This window comes from Puntigrus tetrazona, chromosome 14, assembly GCF_018831695.1.
Source record: "Puntigrus tetrazona isolate hp1 chromosome 14, ASM1883169v1, whole genome shotgun sequence".
Lineage (NCBI taxonomy): Eukaryota > Metazoa > Chordata > Actinopteri > Cypriniformes > Cyprinidae > Puntigrus > Puntigrus tetrazona.
In genome coordinates this window covers 10,303,830-10,331,325 of record NC_056712.1, presented here as the reverse complement: position 1 = coordinate 10,331,325, position 27,496 = coordinate 10,303,830, and the positions used below count along the sequence as shown (strand labels likewise).

At 37.6% G+C, this 27,496-nt stretch overlaps 1 protein-coding gene across 1 annotated transcript; it reads right to left on the bottom strand.

Annotated features, from left to right (window-relative positions):
* Positions 1-450: 450 nt before the first annotated feature.
* Positions 451-26,561, bottom strand: kctd8 (potassium channel tetramerization domain containing 8). Its single transcript, XM_043258060.1, has 2 exons — positions 25,352-26,561; positions 451-2,884 (listed from the first exon to the last, which is right to left on the bottom strand). The coding sequence occupies exons 1-2, from the start codon at positions 26,184-26,186 to the stop codon at positions 2,358-2,360; spliced, it is 1,362 nt and encodes a 453-aa protein (XP_043113995.1). The 5' UTR covers positions 26,187-26,561; the 3' UTR covers positions 451-2,357.
* Between the last annotated feature and the right edge of the window lie 935 nt (positions 26,562-27,496).

Sequence of the window (27,496 nt, the reverse complement as noted above, 5' to 3'; positions counted from 1 at the left end):
TGCACCATTCAAGTGGGCAGGCTCTGGAAAAAGAAACACAGGATGAAAGGAGAAACATTATGTAGAGATTTGACAGCTGCAAAGAACTAGAAAGCCAAAATGAGTGACTATTCTGGAAAAAAAGGCCATTAAATGCAACTATATAATAAGAGGACATAATGTTCTTGTCAGGATGAAGAGCAGTCACATGCTTTGTTTCTTTAAAAAAAAAAAAAAAAAAAAAAAAAGGAAAAGGCTGGTATTGACCTTTTCGTGAGCATAAATAAATAAATAAATCATACATACAGGTACATAAATGCATATTAAAAAAATCCCAAAATAAAAACGCTAGAAAGATAATATTTTTGTCAATTACCAACAGATAAATAAAAAAATAAAAAAAAAAATATATATATATATATATATATATATATACTCTAAATGAAATAAAGAAAATGCACATTAAATCGCTCCATCATAACATGACACCTTTATTACAGGACACTGAGGCAAATCAACAGATATAACAACAAATGTCTTCACAAATTTTGGAGCATTCAGGTTTCACAGTAGACTAACACTACGTCCTGATTTAAACCCATTAAACATTATAATTCTAGGATAAGAGTCAACTGTGCCTTGTGCTTTTCAAACCTGTGTCCTGGATTGAGACCACATCATGTCTCAAACCAGCATTAACAGAATGTTGTGCTTTAAAGTGCACAGAACACCGTACACATCAATTAGATGGCAATCATCTAATATCTTGCAAATACAAGTCTTTATAGAGATGGAAATGCACTGTGAATGCTCACTGACATTTGATACGCAGCCTACGGCAGATGGAAAGATCATTCCCCGAGTCTGGAATGGTGCTCTGCCATAAACAATATCTTGGAACCATTTTCAGCACGTGGATTAAGCTACTGGCTTAACGCCATGGCTATTTTCATTTAAAAATAAATCTCGCTAGGCTCAAACTTAGATTAATCTGTGTTAAGAAGATCAATTCTTAAAGAAGGTTTTGCACTGAGAAAAACTGTGAAGGAACCAACGTAGGCATGCATCATTGGAGGTCAACTCCTGGTCTTCTTCATTATCAGCTCTGGACCAACAGTAGGTTTTAGCAACCCTTCTTTTTTGTGATTCAAAATCAAGATTTCCTTCACAAATGAAGGAAAAAAGTACATAAAGAAAATCATGTGCACAAATATGGACATAAGCACACACACAAACAAACATTTAGAAAATTAATGGCACAAAACTCATAGCAAAAGCAGCCTAGACCACAGACAAATTCCAGGCATCAGTCAGAGAAACCTCACACAGAGAAAAAACAGTGCTCATGTTCATAGTCCATCATATAAATGCAACAATTGGGTCAATTAAAGGGATGGAATGAGAAGATAATTTAACCATTGTATTATATTTCTGTGCTCGTTATACATAGCTAATATAAAATTCCAACAACCTCATATTCCAGATTTTAGATTACATTCTCATTCTCATTCATCATACCTATCAACTCTAGTTGAAGGATTCTCAGCAAATATACAGCTATATTTTTCATATATTTATATTGTATAAAATATTACATATATTAGGGCTGTCAATTTAACATCCACATAGTGTAATTCATTCCAAAAAATGAACACATTTAATCACCACACTTAAGAGCAAGCAGCACAGAACGTGTTTTTTGTGTTCAAGATGTTCATAAAAGTATCTTAAGACACATGAAATGTCTTGAATGTGCATACATGCTGAAAATAAAAACCAGATATGGCACATATATCAGCCTAGGACAGACTAATTGAATACTGATTGACAGACTTGACTGAAAATGGGGGCTTTAACAAATGCTGATATTTATGTGATTAATTGCAAATTGATGAATGATTCATGGTAATCTGATAACCATTTGAAATAGTTTGGTAGCCCTAATATATTTATACAAAAGACATACCATTTCATCTACAACTAAATTCATCTTTGAAAGGTAGATAGGGACAACCCCATTTACATTAAATCTGTGTCATTTGTATAGATCTGAACAACTAGTTAATGCACAGTGACATCTCTCTTTTGGACACAACAGAAAATGTACCTCCCACTTTGGCTTTATCATCAAAGATAGCCAACTCTGTCAGTTCAGTGGTTTATACTATGAGCCCTGTTTGCAGACCTTCTGGACAATGGAAAGGTGTATTTAGTTGACTATAGATGGAATGGCTTTTCATCAAAATGTGCTCCATCACAATTTTTTGGTAGATTTTTTTGTGTGAATAAAGGCCTTTTGAGGACTTTAAAGTCTGTTGGACAATTTATTGAGCGAATCGGTTGGATAGTTTAAACCAGTCGCCTATCCTGAGTTTCCTTCAAAGGCCGTATTTCTGAAGCAGTTCCGACTGCCACTGCCGTTTGCGCTCTGGGAACGCTGGAGGGATCTTGATCTTTCGGAAATCTCGGATGCACTGTTTCATTTCCTCCTCGGCGCTGGGCCTCTCCAGAGTCTTCCTCCGGGTCAAACCGCTTCCCACACCTTCCCGTGGACCGACTCCGCTGGTGAGGGACTGGAACAGCTCACTGTTCCTCCTTTTATCCGGCAGCTCCATCCACTGCACCGAGGAGCCTTTCTTGGGCGGTCGTCCAAGAGTAAGAGTGCTCGGAGGTCGAGATACAGAGTGCAGGGCGCCACACGGGGCCAGTGAACCGCCCACGACCTCACCACGTGACACCAGGATGGGACCCCCATCCTGAGGCGACGTGGCCTCTGAGTGGGTCTCAGAGCTGGATGTGGAGAGCTCGTTCAATGAGGCTCCGCTCTCGCTGGCCTTATCCAGCAGTTTCTCTGACTTAGGCTCCTCACGCTCCAGTTTAGGGGATGCTGACTTGCAGGCTGGTCCTGGTGGATAGATAAAGAAAAATTAGCTGATAAAACAATAGAAACCCCTAGAGACCAATGTCAAAGTCCCACAGACTGAATTGATGAAATGCTTAGTTCCTCTGTGTTAGCGTTTGCAATAAATCACCAAATATCCATTGCTTCTTCTCTTTTCATTAGTTTTGCTATGTGTACACTGCAATAATATCCAGACGTCCTTAAAAAAGGATGTGTAGTAGATAGGCAAAAAATTGCATCAGGACCTGTTTTTTAAATCAAACAAATGTTATGCTTACAACAAGAAAAATATGGCCAAACTTAAGTTTATCTGCAATTTTGCTTAAGTTCATGTAAGTTAATAAGTAAATTCACTAATTTAAATGTACATTTCATGCACACACACATTCGCACCAATTTGTCTTCATTTACTTAACATGAAGTTGTACCTGTTGTATGAGTTTCTTTTTTCCGTACAAATGATTTTGGTGACCAACATTCTTCTAAAATATCTTCTTTGGTGTTCAACCAAAACGAGAAAAAACAATCATACAGGTCTGGAACAACTTCAGGATGAGTAAATGATGACAGATTTTTAGGGGGAACTATCATTTTAAGCACAAACTAATTAACTAAAGAAAACTAAATTACATAAGCTAAAAAACAAATGGTTCTTTCAATACCTAGTGAGCTGCCTATATCAATAGCATCCTCAATGAAATATAACCTCATTAGTGACCAATTTGGAACATTCTATGTAGGTGGCAGCGCAGCGGATTTCAACAGCGCTTGCTGTTTGCTTCTTGCAATGGACCAAGCATAAAATACACCACAAATTTGGGTAAAATATATCTATTTAGACCTAAATAAAACTCCTTTTCTCAATACGTTTCAGTATGGACTGAATTGATTTTCTTCAAAAAAACCCTATAAATTTGCTGCTTGCATTTTTAAGCTTTTATAGCAGCATGATGTTTCATCAACTCACAAAAATAGATTGATTTAGTATATCTGTGTTTTAATTCACAACGCAACCCTTAAGGCACTGCCTCTTAACCACAGATTTAAGGAGCCTGTGAGAGGATGCCATGCATGTATTCTGAGATAGAGGGGTTCTCAGTTACGTAATTCAGCCTCAAGCAAAACACTAAAGGAATTGGGTCCGGCTCAAAATCCTACATAAATGTGGTCCATAAATGTTAACTGACTATATTTTAGTGCAACATCAAGGCTTCAGTGGTGATTACACACATGTGAGATATGTTCAGAGCATATCACTTTACAGATTCAGACAAGTCCTGACGTTAATGTCTTAATTCCCCCTAAGAAATCCTTTGCTTTCCAGGCTCTTTTGAGATAGCTTTTATTTTCTCTCTCTGCAAAAGAGAAAGTGTAACTCATTATGAAATGAAAATCAAGATTTACAAACGACCAAACACAACTAACTCGACTAACTACATCTAATCTCGTCTGTTTTCTCTGTATTAGCTCATAATGATGAAATAATACATTTTTGCAGAGAATCAAGAGCCAGCTGTAACTGCACGCTTCAGCAAGTCTCTTAATGTGATGCAGAGGAGCTGCTAATTGGTGATTAAATGTGCATATGCAGGCGTAGCTGAAAACAAAGACTCCATCAGTTGCTTTTCAGGACACAGATAATTGGGAATAGACCACCTGACCACTGGCTGGACACTGATCCATGACCAACAAGCCTTTGGGACACTTGACCACGGCGGCGTAAAACCAACTGCACACCATGGTAAAACTGAAATATACACATTGTATTTCACACTGACAAAATTAACAATAGTTCCAATAGCATCTTACAGGAGTATTTTGGGTTTGGTATGAGTTCGAACAACAGCATTTGAGGCGTAAAGTTAAAATAAAAATGTACATTTACACTATTTACATTTTATATCCTTGGTTTTATTTTGGAGTAATCCACATTATACCCCAAATGCAGACAGAGCACATCTTTCTTTAATAGTGTGTAAATTTGCAACAGAATAGAGAACAGAAATGAAATGAGAAGTTCTGAAATTTATTATTTATGCTTCTCAGAATTAACATACAAATTGATTACACAGATGTCTCTGCATATTCAGGTGAGGTGGGAAAATTAACATTGTAAAAATCTCAAATTTCTAAAGGTGCACTTGATGTCAGGTTTTACAAGAAAAGCAAGTAAACTAGGCTAAGCGACCGGATCTTGTAAGAAAAGTAAACAAACTAGGCTAAGTGAAATGAAAAAAAAAAACACTCAAAATGAGTGACCCAGGTCATCAAAGGAAGATGAGGATAGAAATGAAGGAAGAATGAGGGGATTGTTACGATGTATATAGGCAATTTTATGATTCTTTATCATTTTATTTCTTATTATATAATCTTGTGACAATGGAAGGTTCTTAATAATTAATAATCTTAATATATATATATATATATATATATATATATATATATATATATATATATATATATATATATATATATATATATATATAAACACACACTACAAACACTGCAAATGTTTCTTAATGCACTACCACAGAAAAGTTGGTAGTAAAAAAACACAAAAAACAAACAAATATATATATATATATATATATATATATATATATATATATATATATATATATATATATATATATATATACACACACATACATACACATTTTCTTCAGAACAATGAAACAATAGGTTAAAAGCATATGCTATAAACCTGAGCTTGTTAAGCAAACCGACCGACTAGGCTGAAAAAATAATTTACACCATAACTGAACGTCAGAGGACCACATGCAACCTTCATGCTGTAAATTGCATAGCTGCGTATCTGAAGCAGCGGCGTATCCATTTGCTGAGGTCAAGGGGCCTCAGATGCAGCTGTGGAGAGCGCAGCGTGACCTTATTAAACCCAACAGATGTTCCCTCTACACTCCCCTGCCATTCTGAATTAGCATGAGCGCTGTCTACGGGCCTGGAACGCTCCAGAAAGTCGTCCGGTTTTGGCCATTTTTGGTTGAGCGGTCCGTTGTGAAGTCATTCTGTGTGATTGGGTGTTTTAAAACGAATATCCAGCCACTGAATAACATATGGTGAGCTGATCATTAAGGCACATGTGGTGAGATGGAGGCATTTTAACAGTCTGTTCATCTTACTTGCTTGTTGCTTCATAATCTCTACAACAGCAATAACCATCAGGGCCCGGAGCAAACGTGCTAGCCAGGCTAATGAATGGCTTCAAATCACACACACAGACTTCCCATCTCACTCGAAAAACAATTACACATGTAGATTCACAGATTAGCTCTTACTGGTGTGCCTCACACATGTGCGGCCCGGAGGAAAACTGTAATAGCTTCTCTTCTTTGAGTAAATACAGTCTATATCAAACTGTCATTGGGTTAATGAAATGCATAAGAACACATAAATAAGCAGAGGTAATAACTGTACCGGCTCTACAGGCGGAAAAATGTTACGTCGTAAAACATCTCCAAACCAGGCCATGAGCTGTGACATATGGAGGTCAGACTGATAAATCGAGGAAGAGGAGGTAAATACTAAAACTGCTGTCCCATAACATACAATTGTGTAATTCAAGGATGCAGCACATTGGTCTGGGATCTGTAAGTAGATATAAAAATGTTTTATTTTTAGTATATACGTGTTTTAAGACATACTCTTAATATTAATTCCATATCAAAGTTACTCTTAGCTAACACTTTCAAAAAGCCTAAAAGCCCGTAATTGCAAAGAACATCATGTGGACAACATTAAAGGTGATTTTTCAATATTTAGATTTTTTGCACACTCAGATTCCAGATATTCCAATGGTTGTATCTCAATGACGAATATTGTTTTATCCTAACAAATTATAAATCAGTGCAAAGTTTATTTATTCAGTTGTTTTTTTTGTAAAACCCTGGTTTTGTGGTCCAGGGTTAAACATACACAAACGCACATACAGTTGAAACCAGATATTTACATACACTTCAGACAAAACAGATGATCCAGATGATCCCATTCTGAGCCAAATGAGCTTCTGATAGGTTAACTGATTCCATTTGAGTTAACTGGAGGCACACCTAAAACACAGAGCCTCTTTCTTTGACATCATGGGAAAATCAAGAGAAATCAACCAAGACATCGGGAAAAGAATTGTGGACCTCCACAAGTGTGATTCATCCTAAGGTGCAATTTCCAAATGCCTGAAGGCTGAGGGTCCCACGTTCATCTATCAGACAATAATATACAAGAATAAAAACATGGGAATGTACAACCAACGCTCAGGAAGGAGAAATGTGCAAATCAACCCCAGGACAACAGTAAAAGACCCTGTGAAGATGCTGGATGAAACTGGTAAGACAGTGTCATTATCCACAGTAAAACCAGTCCTGTACCACCATGAGCTGAATGGTTACTCTGGGAGGAGAAAGCCATTACTTCAAAACCACCATAAAAAAGTACAAAAAAATTTCTGGAGACATGTCCTGTGGTCTGATGAAACAAAAATCTAACTGTTTGACCATAATGATAAATGGAATATAAGGAGGAAAAAGGGTGAAGCTTTGAAGTCTCAGAACACTATTCCGACTGTGAAGTATGGGGGTGGTAGTATAATGTTGTGGGGCTGCTTTGCTGCAGAAGGAACTGGTGCACTTTACAAAATAGATGGTATCATGATTTTGAAAAATATGTGGATATATTGAAGCAACATCCAAAAATGTCAGCCAGGAAGTTAAAGTTTGGGTGCAAATTGGTATTCCAATCGGACAATGACCCTAAGCATACCTCCAAATTAGTTACAAAGTGGCTTAAGGACAACACAGTCAAGGTATTGGAGGGGACATCACAAAACCCTAATCTGCCATAGAAGATTTGTGCGCGGTACTGAAAAGGCGAGTGTGAGCAAGAAGGCCTACAAACCTGACCCAGTTACACCAGTTCTGTCAAGAGGAGTGGGCCAAAATATCAGCAAACTATTGTAGAAAACTTGTTGAAGGATACCCAAACGTTTGGCCCAAGTGAAAATGAAATTTTACCAAATACTAAGGGAGTGTATGTAAATTATCTAGAACATATCAAACGATCTGTAATAGCTGATAGAGCAATAGTGATCACATAATTTAGGTTTTAATCTTTCTGAAAATCCTCAATTGTGCCTTGTTTGTAAATTAATCTGTGGTAAAATACATTGAAAAAAGGGCCAAGTTCTAATTCATGCGGTCTGAAACCTCAAATTAAAATAGTCTATCCACTCATTTCTAACGTTGGGATAAGAAGGAAGAGAAAAGCAAAGAAAACTCGGCACTACTTGTTGTGTTCTAAGGCATCTTCTAAAGCATCTTTTTTACACTGCATGTGCAAATCAGAGAGCAGTGATGTAGAAGCAGGTGTTGATCATCTTCTGCAGAATTGTTTGATTTGTATAATTTGAAAGGTAATTGAAACACGGATACTGTAACATAATAAAATGGCACATTCCAAAGCTGTTATTAGACTTACAAGAAAGTGTTGAGTTCTGCATTTCTGGATATTTTTTATAGTACTTTTTTAAAGTATAAACTCTATATCAAAAATATTGATTAAGTTTGATTTCTCAGTTCATAAGGTTTGTATATAAAAAGAAAATGCTTTTCAAAAATTAACAAACATGCATTGGAATACAAAGTGTGACAACTAGCCCTGGTTCCCCTGTATATACAATATATATTATAGTATTAATCATAAAAAACTAAACAAATGCGCCAAATGCTTCTTGTAATAATGTGAAGCCACACGCATTAAGGTTGGATAATGACTGCTGAAAATGTTAATTATCCTCCCAGCTGTCAGAACGCTGTTGGCAGAGGGACACAGGTTTATCCCTCATTCTGCCCTCGTGAAATAAAGACCAATTAGCTTTGGCAGAGACGCGAGCCGCTTTAGAAGGATCCTTTCTTTTGAGAAGGATTCTGACGACTCATTCAGCTCTCATAATGGACAGACATTCCAATATGTTGAGCGAAGTTGCTGTTTTTTTTATTACTGGGCTAGAACGGAATAGTTCCACCAGAAACTAGCACTATTTATTTTAACACTGCAGCTAAAAATTAAAACTTGCATAATGTGTGTGGAATATATGCATGTGTATATATGTATGTGTGTGTGTGTGTGTGTGTGTGTGTAAAATTATAATAAAATTACTAACGACAATGCATTCTAGGGATGCCACGCAAACTTTTAGCAATTGCTGGAAGATTTCAGAGTCGAGGAATGAAACTCGCTCCCCTCCCTGTGCTCATCTGTTTAGCATTTCTCAGCGGTGTCAGGCCGCCACAACTGAACGCACCCTGACCTTTGCCTGGGGAGAATGGATTATTGGAGAGAGAAAGAGACGAGAGGGAAAAAAACAGACAAGTTGAACACAATGCTGATATATCATTGAGATGCACAGTGCATTTCTGCAGAAGGAATAGAAAAGGATTGAAAAGAAGCAAAAATCTGATAGGGATTTCAATAAGGCCATAATCCCACAGGGAGAAACACAGGATTACAGCAGTCTAGCCATCAGCCGGGAGGCCAAACAGCAGGGCATGAGAACTACAGGAAGTGACCTTCAGGACTGACTTGCACTGATAGAAATATGTTTAGGCGGAGATACTGTAATAGATTGGGGTAGGTTATGATATAATCGTGATGACTGTGATAAAATGAGCCAATCAGATTATGTACCACTGGAAGCAGGAAACAGACTGTGCTTTATCTAGATGTCATTGCGAAGCTGATAACGCCAGAGGGACTGTAACAAAAATATATGGTAATTAAGATTCCATGCAATAAAATGTCCACTCTCTTCCACTATAATGGCAAAAAAATAGGTATTACTATATGAAATGCATGAGGTATGGGATTTAAACAACCTTCTAAAAGTTACACTCATCCTGCTTTACTGACAAGCAGTTAACCAAGTAATAAATCAGACAAATTCTGTTTTTTTGTGTAAGTTACTTAAAAACTAGTTTAACTAACTAGTGGTTAACCGAGTGATAATTAGTCTTACTTTTCAGGTTCAAATCAGACTAATCAGTTTTTTACATGACTTAAAAACTAATTTTGCTGAAAAAATTAGATGACTAACCTTTAAGACTTCTCTGAATGCTCTGAATATGTCACAGAGAAACTATTGTTGAATGACAACCAATGAACAGCCAATCAGAACCCATCCATAATAAACAGAACATTACAGTTTGTTGGTGTGGATGCTGCTTTAATTATCGTCATAGTTATCTTTATGAAAGAGCCCTTAAACTTTACAACAATTAACTTCATAACCTGTACAGAGAAACAGCAGATGTTCTCACATGCATCGGCTTCTCTGGGGGCCGAACAGTGTCCTAGAAATAATTAGCATGAAAACATTGTAAACATATTGTGTGTGCTCATGTTTCCACCACAACCACTGTCATAGAAATCTCTCCATCCTCTCTCTACTCTAACTCTCATTTCCTCTTGCAAACCTCAAAGGAGCGAAGCGTTTATTTCTGACGAGATATTTTGGTTGACACAGATGCCCATGATTTACGCTTTTCAGTTTCATCCGCCTCGCTAAGCATGATGGAACAAACTGTAAATAATACAACTACAGTGTCTTGTTTTCCCTCGTTTTATAACAGCTCATTGCGATGGATTTATTGGCAGAAATGAATATAATAGGATGAAATTTCAGTTCACTCACGCACAGGCGGGTTCTGATTAAACAGCAGGGAAAAAATAATGCTAAATGCAAATAATAAAAATCAACAAACCATGATTGTACATAAGGAAAATGCAACAGTAAATAGGGTCATCCACTTTAAGGAAGGAAAAGCCTGCCCATAACCTTTTGATGCTGTCAAAAGCTACACATCCATTCACACTATATATCAGCATACTGCTGATTCCCCACAAAATTCACCACAGCACAATAAATGCTATTTGAATAGAGAAAGAAAATAAACCATCAATATTTAACCTAAGCATATTCCTTATTGAAGTTTTGCGGCCAACCTTATGTAATGCCCGCTTCAAGGAAGACTGAAAACAAGAAAGATGAAAAACGGGGAACACAACTCCACTATTATTTGATCCACCCCCATGGCTTTACACAGAAATGAAGAGGGAATTTACAAGGACTCAAATCTAATTGACGGCCATCTGGACAACATTACAGAGTCTGTAGAGCAAATTTACAATCAACAATTAATGAAAGTGAAGATATGAAACAGAAGGACTTTGAAATTGCTGTTGGGGATGTCTGTAATTGTGCACAATAAGGCCAGGAGCATGTATTGAAAAAAGGGCAGGCAGTACATGGCCACTTGCATGCCTTGAATGTAAAGTCAGGACAAAATCTGCATATCTGATTGCCTGTTTGTTAGAGTTAGGTATATTTTATTCAATATGTATATTTGGACCCTGACACAATATCATAATTCTGGCTCTGCATGTAGCCAGAATAGAGATAAATGAAACAATTAAGATAAAATTAAAGTGCAGACTTTAAGCTTTAATTGAACAAATTTGAATTTGAAGAAAAATATAACATAAAAAGCTTAAGAATCACAACCATTTTATATATAGCAGTATATAAAATGCCCCCCTTTTCAGGGGCTCAAATGTAATTGGAAAAAATACATATAATAAGAAATAAAACGTTCATTTTTAATATTTTGTTGAGAATCATTTGCAGACAATGACTGCCTTAAGTTTGGCATTCATGGACATTACCAAAGACTGTTTCCTCCTTTGTGATGCTTTGCCAGGCCTTTACTGCAGCAGACTTCTGTTGTTTGTGGGCTTTATTTTTGTTCTCAGCAAGGCAAGTGAAATACATGTTCAGTTGAGTTGCAATCAAAACATTTACTTGGCCGCTGCAGAATATTGAACTTTTTTATCTTCAAAAACTTCTGGGTTGCTTTTGCTGCATGGTCATGGTCCAGTTGTACTATGAAGAGTCGTCCAATCATTTTAACATTTGAAGGAGCTGTAATTCCTTAATCTTTTCTCTGGTTGTTATTTTCCCATAAGCCCTTATTCATTATATAACTGTAGTTAAATGTGTAAAATAATTTAAAAAATCATGAATTTGCACTAAAATAGTTTATAATATTAGGATCTGTCATTTTGACAGAACAGCAATTGTTATATTCAAAAGATATAAAGATATAACAGATTACATGAACAGAAAGTGTATAATTTACAATGTATTCATTTGCTACATTATTTACCAACATATACCAGTCCAATAATTTTGACTTCTACAATAATATCCATTATATTATTTGCAACTAGATTTTAAATTCCAGATTTTCAATGCATCGTCAGACTTTCGGACTCCAGAGCATTTTTTCTGAAACATATCGTATTGTAAAAATGCCAGCTAACACAGTTTCAGATGCTCTTGAATTGAGCAAGCAGATCACAACCAGGTTAGTGTGAGGATAGGGATTAGGGAGTGTTGAGCAATAGCAGAGATTTCTTTCATGTAAATCTGAGTTGAAGTTTCAGGCTGAGAAGTCGACACTAAAGCCATGTGCCCTCTACAAGACTGAAGAGCGTCACTCTCAGATTCACAGGATCTTGTCTTTGTGCTTTGTCTGAGCACACGCCATACAACCCCCTGACTCAAGCTACGAACCCACAATTTTCGCCTACGTTTCATTATGAGAACTATAACTAATGAGAAACATCACAGGTGATAAACGCCAATGATATTCATGTACGTGTGAAGTACAGCAGCAGTGAAATGCAAAATAACAAATACATAGTGCAGATATTTATTTATAGATAAATATCCGTGCCCAGTTTTTATCCTTATAAACGTCTGCTTGCCAAAATCGACAAACCACCCCAAAAAAGTGAAGGTCTGGTTGAGTCAGAAATACACAGCAGGAGCAACAGATTCCCTCCGTCTCATTCTTCACCTTGGCAAGAACATACAACGATGCAGTATTTCCAGGGGACAGATAGTGCGGCCCTATCTAGCAGCTCAGATAGGCTACTGAAAGTATTACATATGTTTCAACAGCCTGGTTCTTCTTTACCTAGAGACGAGATAGAGGCCTGCGGTAGTCTGATAAATGAACGATGGTCCTGCCCTGTCTTCTACCCTGAGAGAAAATGTTCCTTTGTGAGATATGCAGCAGTAACTTTCCACTGGAATGACATTCCATTATCGTTTACAGAAACTTTCTACGTTTTGACCACTGAAGTGATTGTGAACATTTCATGGAGTGGACATACGAAGCAGATTAGAGCTAAACGGCAGGTGAAGACTGTCCTTTGCTCTGAGCGAGGTTCCTTTTCTTTCCCAAATGACTTCAATTGAGCAAATTTATTGCTTTTTACAATTTAGCTAGTGGGCTGAAAGAGAGGCGGTGCCCCTTATCTCTGTTCTGTTAATTAGAACCAGCGGGAGGAGCTCGGCTGCCTTTCCTTTATTATAAAACCTTTTTCTCATTGTCATTTATGGGTTTTTGCTTATAATTGAAAGGATAGTTGAGGTAGACAGGAAAGCTGAGGATATGGGGAATGAGATCAGGCCGTGACACAAACCTGCTCTGAGTATGTAAACGCACAAAAGGCTGAGCATGGCAGCGGGCATGATGCATAGTGCTAAAATATTTTGTCTGAGCAATGTTAGCGCATGAAAAACCTGTCTGGAAAACAGCCATTACTTTTGTTGATTTGCATTGCTAGACTGCAAAGTATAGTTTGCAAAGGGTTGCAGATATAATGGAGCTTTTATAATGAAGTTTCTAATTGCATTATATTATATGGCTATAAATCAAGGCGGTCATTGTTACTGTTGGTTGTTATAATTAGGAAATAAATTACAAAAGGTCGTGCATTAAAGGGTAATTGATGGTCATCGTGCACAGTATAAAATATTTTTAGTTACCAATTTTAAAGGTAACTTGTGGAATGAGTTTGTGGATAGACTATATGCAGCAATGATGGGGAAGGTGCAAGAAAAACAGGCATAACATTTGCTGCGCAGAAATAATATAAACAAGACATAAATATCAAAATTTGCATTGGCAGAATTAAATATCACAGCTTGCATGGGAGCAAAAGAAAAGTTCAAGATGAGGTTTAAGGCCTTGATTACATTTAAATTAAATGCTGCATCCAAGCCACTGTGCATGCATTTTCGATTCCTCCTAGTAATATAGTTCATTAACTTTATATTTACAAAACAGAGACCTAGAGCAATGTATAATATAGAAGTAACATGTCGAGTCACATACCATATAACAATGAAAATACTGTCTGTTTTACAATAGCTTCTGAAATCAGAATTTAAAAGTGGGAGCTATTCTATAATTTGTGGCGCTTGATTTTTTTAAGAGAAAATTTTAATAAAATTTAAGGAATAAATTGAAGGGAACACAATACGTCAATATCTTTTCTTATTATAGATGTCTAGGGAGCACACAATGGGTTGTATTAGCAAGACTTGATAGTAAAAAAAACACAAGTTTCAACAGATCTCCAATCCTTTTGAATTCATTTTACAAAAGAATAGCTTAAGGCTTGAATACCTCTGTTCCCAAACACTACAATATGGAAATGACCATAACTTTTATGGTACCTGCAAAAATGTTCTTCCTCAGTATTTTAGTACAAATTTCTAAAGATTCTTAAATCAAAATGCATTTACTTGAGAAGCAAAATGACTAGATAAATTGAGTTAAAACAAGAACACATATCTGCCAATGGACTGGACAGATGTTTGTGCAAATTAAGACATTTTAAGAGCAGCAGAAACCTAGCTAAGCATTAAAGTTCAATATGTAATATACCAAAGTGTGTGTTATAAAAAAGAATACCTAAAATTGTGCAGAGAAGTATGCTAATGCTAATGCTAATACTTCTCAACCTGATAAGACATGGATTTCACATAGAAGATTACAAAAATGGCAGAAAAACATTATTGAGACCAGAGTAATCAAAACATTTTTTCTCAGATTTGAGAAGAAACCACCTAGAACATCTTAGAAAGGACCAAGCAACACCATAGCAAACATTCAGAACAGCCGTGTGCCTAAAAGCAGTCAGAAAGCCTTTTTACTCCTTACTTACACAGCGGCAGTGGCTTTTCCAGACGCAGTGCTCAGGATCATGCACTTAATGGCATTATATTGTAGAAATAAAATCATAACCTAGTTATTAAGTACAGAAGAAGAATTGCTACAAAAGCACGCTGTGAAAACCCCTCCAAATTTTATGCACAATGTTCTTTTTAGGCCATTTATGGCTCCTCTATACAGAGAAGAACACAGTTCCTCACCTGCAGGGCAGCAGGGCTTACCTTATCATCTGCTCTTTTGTCTGAGCACTTTCTTTTTCTATTTCTTTCATTCGGAATATTCTTATTCACCCTGAGGGTTGGAAATGGAGAGAGCTTTTATAAGTTCACCAGAGGATGGATGAAGCTTGAGTGGGTTTTCTCAAACTGCTAGATAAAAGAGACAGTATCTGCTCTAGTAGGCTCTGCAGTTTGAACACTAAAAACTTTACCGGAAGTCTATTTTCTATGGAAACCTGTTTTCATCTTTAAGTAAAAAAGCTAAAATATAATTTTGAGACAAAATCTTAAGGATTTATTCTAAAACTCCCACTGTGAGATATTAAATGATAGAATTTGTGGTTATATTAAATAAAATTGCAATTATGAGAAACAAACAAACAAAAAAAAAGAAAGTGGATATTAAGTCCTGTTATATAATAAAAATTTACAACTAAAAGAAATAAAATCACAATTATTAGAAAGGGGTAATTATAAGAAAACTAAATTTTGAAATTGTTAAGTCAGTATTATAAAGAAAGCATTAACAACAAAAACGGTGATATATAAATTGCATAATATGGTGACATATAGTCATCTTTTTATGATTTGAGACAGAAAATAGCTTCCATTGTTAAATATATAAATAAATAAAATAAATCCGTAAAGCAACCAATAAAAGCAAGAACAACAATAGATGTGACTGCTCTCATCCTGTTAATGAATATGCAGCTATTCTTCTCTTTTCTTTGTCGTCTTTTCACAGTATCAATTCACGCTCAAATAATTTAGTGACTGTAATCTCTCATCCCCAGCAGTAATTTGTTTACATGATGTGACAAAACCATTCAAACCATCCAAACATAATGACAGAACATCATCAGTGTTTACACACCACAACAACCCTGTGCTGTGACAAAGACAAATGAGTGGCCGTCATGAAGCTCTGGTGGGCTTTCTCAGCTTTTAATTACATTATATCATATGCCTATAATTCAAGGCAGACTGATATTTTTTTAAATGGTTGTTAAACTGGAAACAATCAGGTTTTGAGATTATAAATTATTATTTTTAGATAATTCAGGTTGACAAGTAAAATGGGCACATCATTACATTTAGATTTATTCATTTGGCAGATGCAGGTTAAACCAATCAATACGACACTTAATTAGTCGGAAACGTAAAGAAAAAAATTTACTTTGAAAGTTAACATCCTTTTAGATCTTAAGACATAAGTTTAAATGCTTGAAATTCTTTTTTTTTTCCACCAAGATGTGTCTATGTCTTCACAAACGTTTATGTTATTAATGTATTGATATTGGGTTGGAATTTATAGTTAAGAAAATGAAAAATCGAAGTGTTTCTCCCAAAATTCTTTTGGAGAAATAAGACACAAAAGGAACCGTTTATAACACCACACGTTAAATGTGGATAGGATAGCTCAGATTATTTGGTCAAATGGACAATAAATATCTCTGGCTTCTCTTGAGATCGCTTACCTTTGCACATTTAGAGAAACTCCGGAGCAAAAACATGTGTGTCTCAAGCAAAAGCCACCATTTGCTTTCATAGTTTTTTGGAGAAACAAATATAACATTTTTCCTTTCTCTATAAGAGAACATATAATCTATGATGCAAAATAAAAAATGTTAACTATCCATTTTTCTTTATTACAATATGAAAGATCACAACTGACAGGAAGTGAACTGGCAGAGAAATAAGGGTGGGATCAGGAAAGGTCCTTTAGTCAGAACACCCATAGCTTAACAATGCGCACTGCCTACAAGGTTATCGGCACTGAGAGCAAATTTTACATGTTTGAACGGTGTTGTGTGTAAGAAACCACCTCTAATGATAAAATCCACCCACTCCTTTTTATCCCCATAAATCTTAAGCAGCGTCTTAGAACACTAGTCATAAATAAACATTTTTAATAGACAAATTCTGGGGACACCTCAGACTTATTTTACATGTCGTAAAAATGGGCATAATATGTGCCTTTTAATGGAACATTACATCCAAAGTGTCACCAATGTCTGTTTTGTGTATACAATAAAAGCTGGAAGTATGTTAGGCAGAATCAAGGTACGCTGGGTACTAGTACTCATTTTCATCAGTCTGACTTTTAGATCCTGAAAGGTCATATGATCTGAATGAAACAACAACAACAACCATTTGCCACATTAATAACTGGAGAAAGTCACCGTAAAAATGTCACTCGAGCTAAGAAGATCATAACTGTGTTGTGTAATAACAAATATTTCGTTTTTGATTTAACCATCATTGCATGTGTCAAACGTCTGTGGTCTGTCAAGACAATCTATGTGTTGTGGTGTTGACTGTAACGGCACATCCCTGGTTAATCCATCCAATCTCAGTTTTCACTCTACATGTCTCCCACAATCTCTGAGACAGCTGTTTAAACTCCTGTTAATATTTGCTGAATATGTGAATCAATTTGTATAAATATTCATGCGGGTCATATGCATATACTCAACCTTGACCTGCTCATTCTCCCGTCTCCTTGCGTCCCTCTCTAACACAGACAGGCATTGATCTAACAGTTATGCTGTTCTGAGTAGATGTTACTCAGCATTCACAACACTGTCAAAATTACAGTATTTTCCACAATTTCCTGTGCTGAGACACAAAATTGCTCGAATCAGACGGAAATGTTACATTTCAGTTTGCTTTGTCATCCTGTGGAGTTCGGACATAATGAAAAATCAAAGAGAAAGATGAAAACAGACAAAGCTATTTTCTTTCGAGCTTGTTTACTTTGCATGGCTTAAAAGCAGCGGTTCATGAGATGACTGACTGGCTCCAGCTCCTTCATCCAGAGGTTGAGGACGCCAAAAAATTGACGTTGAACTGATGACAGATTTACTCGCGTCCTCTGAGTGAGTTAAGGCCATTGTGGCTTCATAATCAGAGGTTTGATTTGTCCTTGGACAGAGTGAGAACAAACCGCGACAGCAGCGCCGCATGAAGATGTGTGGAGAAACACGCACATTCACAACACACCCACACACAAACATACTGACAAGCGCAAACATGCATGATCACATTCTGCCCACAGCTAATCTGAACACTGGTCTTTATTAAATCACAGATCACACTCAATCGTCCATAGACACACTGAATGCCTTTCAACTTGAAATCAAACTTGACAATGCTTACTTTATTCCTAGTCTTATTGTGAATGATTCATCTGTGCATGCTATTCCAAAGAAAAATATTTGCCTGCATAATCTTTCATTAAAATGCAGCAACTTACTCTTCCTCGGTGACAACTTGTGTGTCCTGCTGGTGAGTTAATAGTATAGGTACACCTCAAAGTTATTTTTTGTCACTCATTTCAGAAAGTGAAACCCATATACTATATAGATTCATTATACAGAGTGAAATATTTCAAGCCTTTCTTTCTTGAAATTGTGATTATTATGGCTTACAGATGATCTAAACCCAAAATTCTGTCGCAGAAAATTAGAATATTGTGAAAAAGTTCAATATTGGAAAGTCATGGTGTCACACCCTAATCAGTTAATTACCTCAAAACACCTGCAAAGGTTTCTCTAGCCTTTTATTCGTCTCTTAGGCTACGCCACACGAAGTCAGAACTTTCCCTATCCAGTCTTTTTTTAATCCTAGTCTCAAAAAATATCTGTGATCACACGAAACCACCAAACTGACACAAAATGATGTAGTACACATGCCAAACCATTATAGGGCAGCGTAATTCACAAGATTCACAAAAAACAAAGAAAACTTGGACTATGCCCATAAACATTATGTGCGGTATACAAGCATGGGTCAACACATTTGTTAATTTGTGTTAATGTTAGTTAAAAAAAGACAATCGTTCATGCTTTTGTTGCTGTTACGTGATGTAATGGTGTCTGACGAGGGGCCAGACGTGGGCTGATGACATCATTGTTTCAGAAAATATACAGATTCACTGTGCACATGAAAGCACACAGGCAGCTTTTTCAGATTTATCCCCTCTGGGACCCAGTTTCAGAAAATATTGGTTTCACTCTTCAAAAATGCCGGAATGTGTCTTTGTGTGGATGGGCTCTCATGGTGGGTCAGTAGGCTACACAATTATGGGGAAGACTGCTGACTTCAAAAAAGTTCAGAAGACAGTCGTTGACACCCTCCATACAGCGTGTTGTATCCAAGCATATTCATAGAAAGTTGAGTGAACTAAAGATGAACTAGCAAAAGAATAACTGCAGCCTTAAGAGGATTGTCAGGCAAAATCTATGCAAGAACTAGGGGGAGCTTCACAAGGAGTGGACTGAGGCTGAAGCGCATCAAGAGCCACTACACACAGACAAATCCTAGACATGGGCTACAGATGTCGCACTCCTTGTGTCAAGCCACTCCTGAACCAGAGACAACGTCAGAAGCGTCTTACTTGGGCTGGAGAAAAAGAACTGGACTGTTATTCAATGGTCCAAAATCTTCTTTTCAGATGAAAGTAAATTTCGCATTTCATTTGGGAATCAAGGTCCCAGAGTCGGGAGGAAGAGTGGAGAGGCACAGAAACCATGTTGCTTGAAGTCCAGTTTCCACAGTCAGTGATTATTTGGGGTGCCATTTCATCTGCTGATGTTGGTTCACTGTGTTTTCTGAAGTCCACATTGAATGCAGCCATCTACCAGGACTACCATTTTACAGCACTTTATGCTTCGTTCTGCTGACAAGCTTTATGGAGATGCTGATTTAATTTTCCAGCAGGACTTGGCACCTGGTTACACTGCCAAAGGTACCAAAAGCTGGTTCAGTGACCATGTTACTGTGCTTGATTGGACAGCAAACTCGCCTGACCTGAACCCCATAGAGAATTTATAGGGTATTGTCAGAAGGAAGATGAGACACCAGATCCATCAATGCAGATGACCTGAAGGCCACTGAGCTTCCATCACACCTGAGCAGTGCCACACGCTGATTGCCTCCATGCCACGCCGCATTGATGCAGTAATTCATGCAAAAGGACGCCCAACCAACTATTGAGTGCACAGAAATAAATGAAGATACTTTTCAAAAGCCTGACATTTCTGTTTAATTTAATGTATACATTATCTGTGAGCCATAATCATCAAAATTTCAAGAAATATAGGGTAGAAATATTTCACTCTATCTGTAATGAATCTGAGTTTCACTTTCTCAAATGACTGACAAAAAATATTGACCTTTTCCATGATATAAATTTTTTTTTAGATTAACTAACAGACAAACAGCTATTCAGCTGCTTTAGCAAACTCGCAAGTAAAACTCCTGGTATGTAAAACCACTTGTCACAATCTAGTTTACAACAAAAATACACTACCAGACAAACATTCTAAAAAAATAAGTATTTTGTGCTCAAGGCAATAATTTGAATAAAAATACAGTAAAAAAAAGGTCTGTATTTTTGTTTAGTATTATTCCAATGTAAAATTTTATTAAAGGTACAATGCGTAAGTTTTTGCTGCTAGAGGTCGCATCTTCAAAACAATGACAGAGGCAAAGCTTGATGACGCAGTGATGGATTATGGTACATCAGGAGATGTCATTTTTACAAATCATGCACACGGAAGCAAAAGCTGTGCTATGACTGTTGTAAGCTGTATGACTATTACTTACACAATAAATGATATGCATTTGCTTACCTGTCTATTAAAACACACATGAGAACTGCTATGATTTTGGGGATTTTCCATCATTTGCAAAGTGTACTCATGATAATCCATGATAACTACCACTTCCTCACTTGTCCATATGTGTTGCCGTATTCATAGGCGAAAACCCATAGATATATGACATCATTGCGACGGTTTGAATGGGCCTCGAAAAGCAAGCGGGCCCCCAGTATGTAGTGGTCTGACACCATTCAACATATTAATCAATGAATATTCGATAGATGCCACAATCCTGCACACAGCGGCTTCACTGTTCCAACATGGTGGCCACATCTACGTGCCTGGAGCATTCCAATTTGGAGTCTATAGCTGCATGCATCATTGAGGATGTCTCATTTCAGAAAAGCAAGTAGGACACTCTGAATGCAACCTTCAAATGCGTCCTTCTTTCACGGGAATTCAAAGGATGTATTTGGTGTATCCTTCACTGCTAGAGATAACCCACAATGGGTTGTTGTAAACAACTGTCAAAACACAAGTGTAGATGTGGTGTTTACAAATTAAAATTAAAAATGTGGTGGTTACCCTAAATTGCCTCCAGTAAAACGGATAAACGTATTTCTTAACGTTCTCCTTTTTTCTCGAACACATGTCTGCTGTAAATACGCTGCGGCACCTTAAACACTGAACAAAATAAAATAAGTAAAAGCAATTTTTTTTCAAATTACTTTCAAATGTATACATTTTTCTTCATTTAAGAAGTGTGAGAGCACAACATGTGTTGGCATAGCAACGCAATACTTCTTGTTTCCTTTTCCGCCCGTCCGACCGACTCATGTAATTCTAAGGACATTAACATAAAGTTAAGGACACTTCATATAGGTATCCTAAAGATGATGCAACCTCCTGAGGATTTGACCTCTGGAGGGTGCAGCCTTCTAAATGAGACCGTGTATGTATGCCTATGTGGAAACCGAGGATAGTGCGAATATTGATTGGTGACAATGACCAGGGACGGGTCATTATTTAAATCTAGAATTTCTTTCAATTTACAAATCCCACAGAATCTTTGAGATAATGTAGGTACATGTAACTGCATGGATTATATAACACGGTGCAAGTGGCTTTTGGATATTTTATTATAAAAATCTTACATATTTTGCCTTTAAACTTGTTAATTTTAATACTTTTTTTAATACTGAATTCTGAATATGAGAATAAAGTTAATTTAATTTAAAAGTCTTCAGTGTCACATGATGCTTCAAAAATCATTATAATATGAGGATTGTTTAATTATTATTGGAAATCAGTAGATTGTTTAATCTCCAACTAAGTATGAGCGAAAGTACTATTGACGCATATCTTAGTAAATATCACTAATTATTGATCGATACTCTCCCTGGTTGACAAATGTTAGGTTCTTGTATACTGGTGGGGGGTCTGTTATTGTTAAGTAGTAACTGTTGTACTGTAAGCCCCTTTGGCACGTTGAGGCATGTCCGGATTCTTCCTCTGAGCCTCCAGAGCTGTGATTAGCATCCTGACAGAGATAAGGAGCCAGTGTTGATGCTCCTGCAGGGCGGACACACATCATGCTAAGCTTGAACGACAGCCCCGCTACAGTCGGGACCGCTGGTGACCGTTCCACCCCCTCAGCCCCAGCACACACAGCATCCCTCATTCTCCCTCACTTATTACTTTCTCGCCTCCTTTCTTCAGGCTCTCCGTCACTTCTGCCTCTGCAATCGCATACGCAAAATGGTACAATATAAACTGACAGGGGTGTGACAAAGAGACAGACAGAGAGAAAGGGAGGCAGCTTATCAATCTCTATAATAAACAAATTTAAACTAAAATTAAAATGAGGGAAATACTTCAAAAAACAACTAAAATCTCAAGTGTATTATAAATTGTAAGAAAACCATAAAATGCATGTAATGTTTGACGTTAATAGGTGCATGTAAAAATAGATGCCACAGGTTTTTTTTCCTATCATAAAATAGATTGTTTCAACTGCACCACACAGAGATCTGATATCTAAATCATCCACTCTGTCAAGTCTGAAATGAAGAAACAGAATGGAGGCAACATCTCCAAAATGCTATAAATGCAAAGGATGGTCACAACAAATGTTGATTTAAATTAGTTAACAGAAGTTAATCGATAAATAAAATACATTCATGACATTATTTCTGAAAGCATCCTCACTTTCAGCATTTTATACAAGTGCCTTAAAGTTTTCACAGTACTGTATATGTATACACATATGAACGTAAATGCTAGCATGTAAAATATACAGTATAATAGCATAGCAAATTGTATAAATAAAATATAAATGCAAAATTTACAATTTACAATTGCAAGAATACAACTGTAAAAGAGTACACAAGAGTACACATGTTTGTGCTGTTTGGTTGATCACGATGCGCTGGGTCAGCTGACCAATCAGAGCATACTGTGCTTGTCGGAAGGCTTTGCCAAAAACATTGCGTTTGAGAGAGGCAGGGCATAGAGGAATGACAATATTGCACAGTATTTGAAAAATACTGTGTTTTTTGAACATTAAATCATGTCAACATATTCTGTTACACTAAATAGCGATCTTTAAAATAGCATGTTATGACCCCTTTAATAGGAGTTCGATGATCCACCAACATGCAGTGAACACTTGAACAATTGTTATACATACGTAAGGTAAAAGTAAAGTTCAGAAAACTACCTCTCATTTTTGTTCTTTGCTGATTCAGCTGAGATTTTCTTTAGTGCTTGAGGATCTCATCACCTTTGGGGTGCACATGCAACCTAGTCTAAAATATTTTTAGCCTCTGCAAAAGTATAAAACCATTTCAAATTTGAGGTAAACCCATGTAAAAATCCCTCTTAAAAATGTGGAATATGTCCGGAGTTGGAATGACATCAAAATAATTGCACACATCGTCTTTAAACAACTATGTCAATAAAGTGGCAGCTTCACAGAGCGGACATCTTATCTTCATCAAGTATCTTAAAACCTAATAGAGAACACAATGAAAGACAAATATAGACAGACAGTCATTCACTCACACTCTCTCTCGCTCTCTCACACACACACACACACACACACACACAGCCTCATTATCTGCGACATGCAGTGGTAGGATTAGCTCTTGAAGTTCCATTACCTCGTTTAAGTCTACCAAAGTGAGATTTTTCTTCCTCCTAGACGGTCCTCCTTTTCCTTATCAGCATGTTTTCACACTTCTCCACCTGTCCACGCAGCTATGTCTTATCTCAGCTTAAACATGCACATGCACAAAACCCGCTAAAACAAGCTTATATGTTTCAAGCAGTTTCGAGTGCATACAAATTCAATGATAGACAGATTAAAAAACGCCACTAACCATCTACCAATCAATCACAAATCAATCAAACCAGCTTGCGGTTCGGCCCACCACAATCATATCAGCTCAGTCAGAGACCTAATGCTATACTGCATTTTGGTTGACAACCTGTAAAAAAGTGAACTCACAGTCACTGCAGTGTGAATGCATCAGCCAGCAGTGGATTAGCACTAGTCTGTAATTTAAGAATGGCTAACCTGAGGCAACCAATAAGAATTAACTAAGCAGCAATCGTTTAATCCAACAGTGATTTACATTGGCTGAGGAGGCTTTGATCTGTTTGACTTCTTTATGATTGGACACAAGTGGTACGTGGGATTGCCTAGTGTGCCTTACTATCTTCTCAATTCAGTATGTTAGGCCCGAGGCACTAGCTGTCCCAGTTATGACACACATTTACATGTACTGCAATGAATTACAGCATCAAAGTCACAACATATTGAAGAGGAGCTAGCAGGAGAAAGAGCATGTGTGGGTAGTTAGGTGTTCAAAAGAGAAAAAAAAGAGTGTGATTGGGAGAGACGCTAAAGGTGAGAAATGGGATTGCAGATGAATAGCGAAAGAGAAGACTGTGAATGAAAAGAAATAAAGATCAGAGAATCAAGCGCACTTGATTTTAGAGGAACCTATCAGCTATCGTGAAGTATTCTAAACTAAATTATGAGCCTTTTTCTAGCTGCAAGCACAAATAACTTTTACTAATTGAAAAAAAAAAATCGTCAGGTTCTGTCAAAAAGACATGTCCGTTTTCTTTCCTTAAATCTGGTAAATTGATAAAACGATCAAGTGTGCAATGATTTAATGCTGATTTCTCCTTCTTGAAGGTCTTGCAATGTCTGTGTTTCTTCATTAAAGATTAAAAATAATTTGACTCTCCACAGATGTTGGGTAGTTTAAAGTATGCATGCTTCCATTTAATCTGCACACAGTGAGTAGAAAGTGAAATGTACACAAGTCACACCTGTTCTACACGAGCCACAAAATAAAATGCATGCATGCACACATATAATAAAGTGCATGCTTTCCTTTTTTTTTGGGGGGAAAAGGCTGTAGATTGGGTTGTGAAGCGTATGACATGTCCCTCGGGAACAAGGTTGTGAACACTCGGCTACATGAAAAGGAAATTAAAGTGCAGCACAGGCAGGTTTGCGAGAGCTGCTCTGTCACTTACTAAAGAAGATGTACTCTGTGTAGCTGCTCCAGATCTTGTCGTCTCTGTACTGGTTAACAAACGCAGCCGTCCCTGTTGAGTTGCAGGCCACCATCTGGAACCCAGCCTCACTCAACCTGTCGAAAGCTTGCTCCAGGTAGGTAAACTTCAGATAAAAGCGGGAGGTGTACTTCTCTGGCGGACGGTCGGGATCTCGGCTTTCATTCAGAGTGTCTCCGAACACTTCCTTCGCCAGGGCGATACGCCCACAGACCATGATCCGTGCCACACGGCGAAACTTAGCATCAGCTTGGTTATCCCTCACCATTGTGTAAGATCCCCGATAACCTATTGTAATAAACCCAGACCTCTTATCCAGGGCAGAAGAGGAAGTCGCGTAGTTGGTGGCGCAGTTTCCAGTTCGAGTCATCAGCTCGCTGCTCTGAGAACTTTCCTCAATGTCGCTTTGGCAGCCTTCGTCATTGAGCGAGCCTTGCTTGGCTACACGTGGGCCCAAAAGTCTAAGCAGTTCCCCCAACTGAAAGTGCTCTGCCTCACGCTGAAGACGTTCTCGCTCCGGGAAATGTTCCGGGAGGACAAGCTGGCGATCCCGTAGGAAGTCCAACACGTATCGAAACAAGAAGCCGTCACGGTCGATGAAGAAGCGCCCTCGGCTGTCACGGGGCAACTCGTGCGGGCTGCACCGCGTGAACATGGTGTGCAGGGTGGTGTCAGGAACGCTGACCAGGGTGGAGCGCTTGGTGACGTACACCTGGCCGCCGACGTTGAGTTCCACGACCTCCGGGTACGGACTCGACACCTCGCTGATAGGGAGTATGGTTTCCTTCATGGCCATGGTCCAAACCCACCGACACGGCAATGTAAACAGAAGACAGAATAAAGAGAGAGGCGACTCTGGAAAGATCTCAAAAAGAAGCAGGGAACGAATCCATAGAGGTCCAGGCGTGATGGATCTCAGTCAAGACTTCATTGCCAAACAGCTGCTAAAGTTTGAAAAAGAACTACATCGCTGCTGGAGAATGAGACAGGGATAGAGAGAAGAAGAAGAGAGGGAGATTAAGAAAAAGGGAAGAGGAGAAGAGAAGGGGATGGAGTGCTATCAAGTTTCCTCAGCTGCTGTCCCTCTGTTGATGAAGTGAGCAGTGGAGTACGAGATGGAGACACTGGGAGAGAGAGAGAGAGAGGGAGAGAGAGGGGTGGGAAAGAGGAGGAACGCCAAACAGAGACCCACATCATTTGTCCAAGGTCTAAGGGAAGCCACAGTGACATCATCTACAGAATGAGAGGCAGTGGAGGTGTAGCCGCACAGTCCTGCCTTTTAAAGAGACAGCGGCGTAATAATTTACACAAAAGCATTCAGCCAAAAAATTGATTACCATCAAAGGATAAGTTATAAACTCACAGAAAAAGAAAGCGAGGGATGCGTTTTTGGTTTGTTCTTTTTAGTTGTGTGCATGTGTATGCTGTTGTGTAGAATAATGATCTTTCTAAATGACTATCTGGTGTAATTGAGTTGGACTCAAATGTCTGCATGTTGTGGCACAGTGAATAATGAACAGGCACACAATGTGATTGTCTCATGGGAATAAACACAGATTAGCTGTAATTCTCACATTATCTCTGCCAAACCATTAAAACGGAGGGAGAAAGGGAGAGACAGAGAGAGGTGCACTTTATTAATCACCCAGTAGACTATACCGCCACCTAGGGGATATATTTAAGTGTATTTGATCGGGTTAGTCATTGAAAGTTAAAAGATAAGCAGGAAAACAATTACCAGTTCTGTTTAAAATGTGTGAGTGAAATTTTAAAATGATTTCATGATAGATTTATTAACATTTTGAATACTTACATAAATGCTGCATAGAGACTTTCTCTGGAACATTTCCCCATTGCATCTGGCTATGAATGATTGATATTTTTTTTATAATTTTATAGATTAGTTTGATTCAGATTGGTAACCAGATCAGATCTTAGATTAACTAGCAAATGGTACAAATCCCAAATGGTGGCAACCTTTTATATCTGGTATTAAATGGGCTTTGTATCAGCATAGTATGCGAATATTTTTAGCTGCATGCATTTACACCTTTATTTTAATGTGTGTCAAGTGTGAACCGATTGCACTTACCCCCGCAAAATGCA

What these genes read in the sequence shown, in the direction of transcription:
- kctd8 (XM_043258060.1), bottom strand. Translation starts at nt 26,186, where the DNA reads ATGGCCATGAAGGAAACCATACTCCCTATCAGCGAGGTGTCGAGTCCG. An exon ending in CACAGAGTACATCTTCTTTA is followed by an intron (nt 2,885 to 25,351) that starts GTAAGTGACAGA and finishes TCTATCCACCAG; the next exon opens with GACCAGCCTGCAAGTCAGCA.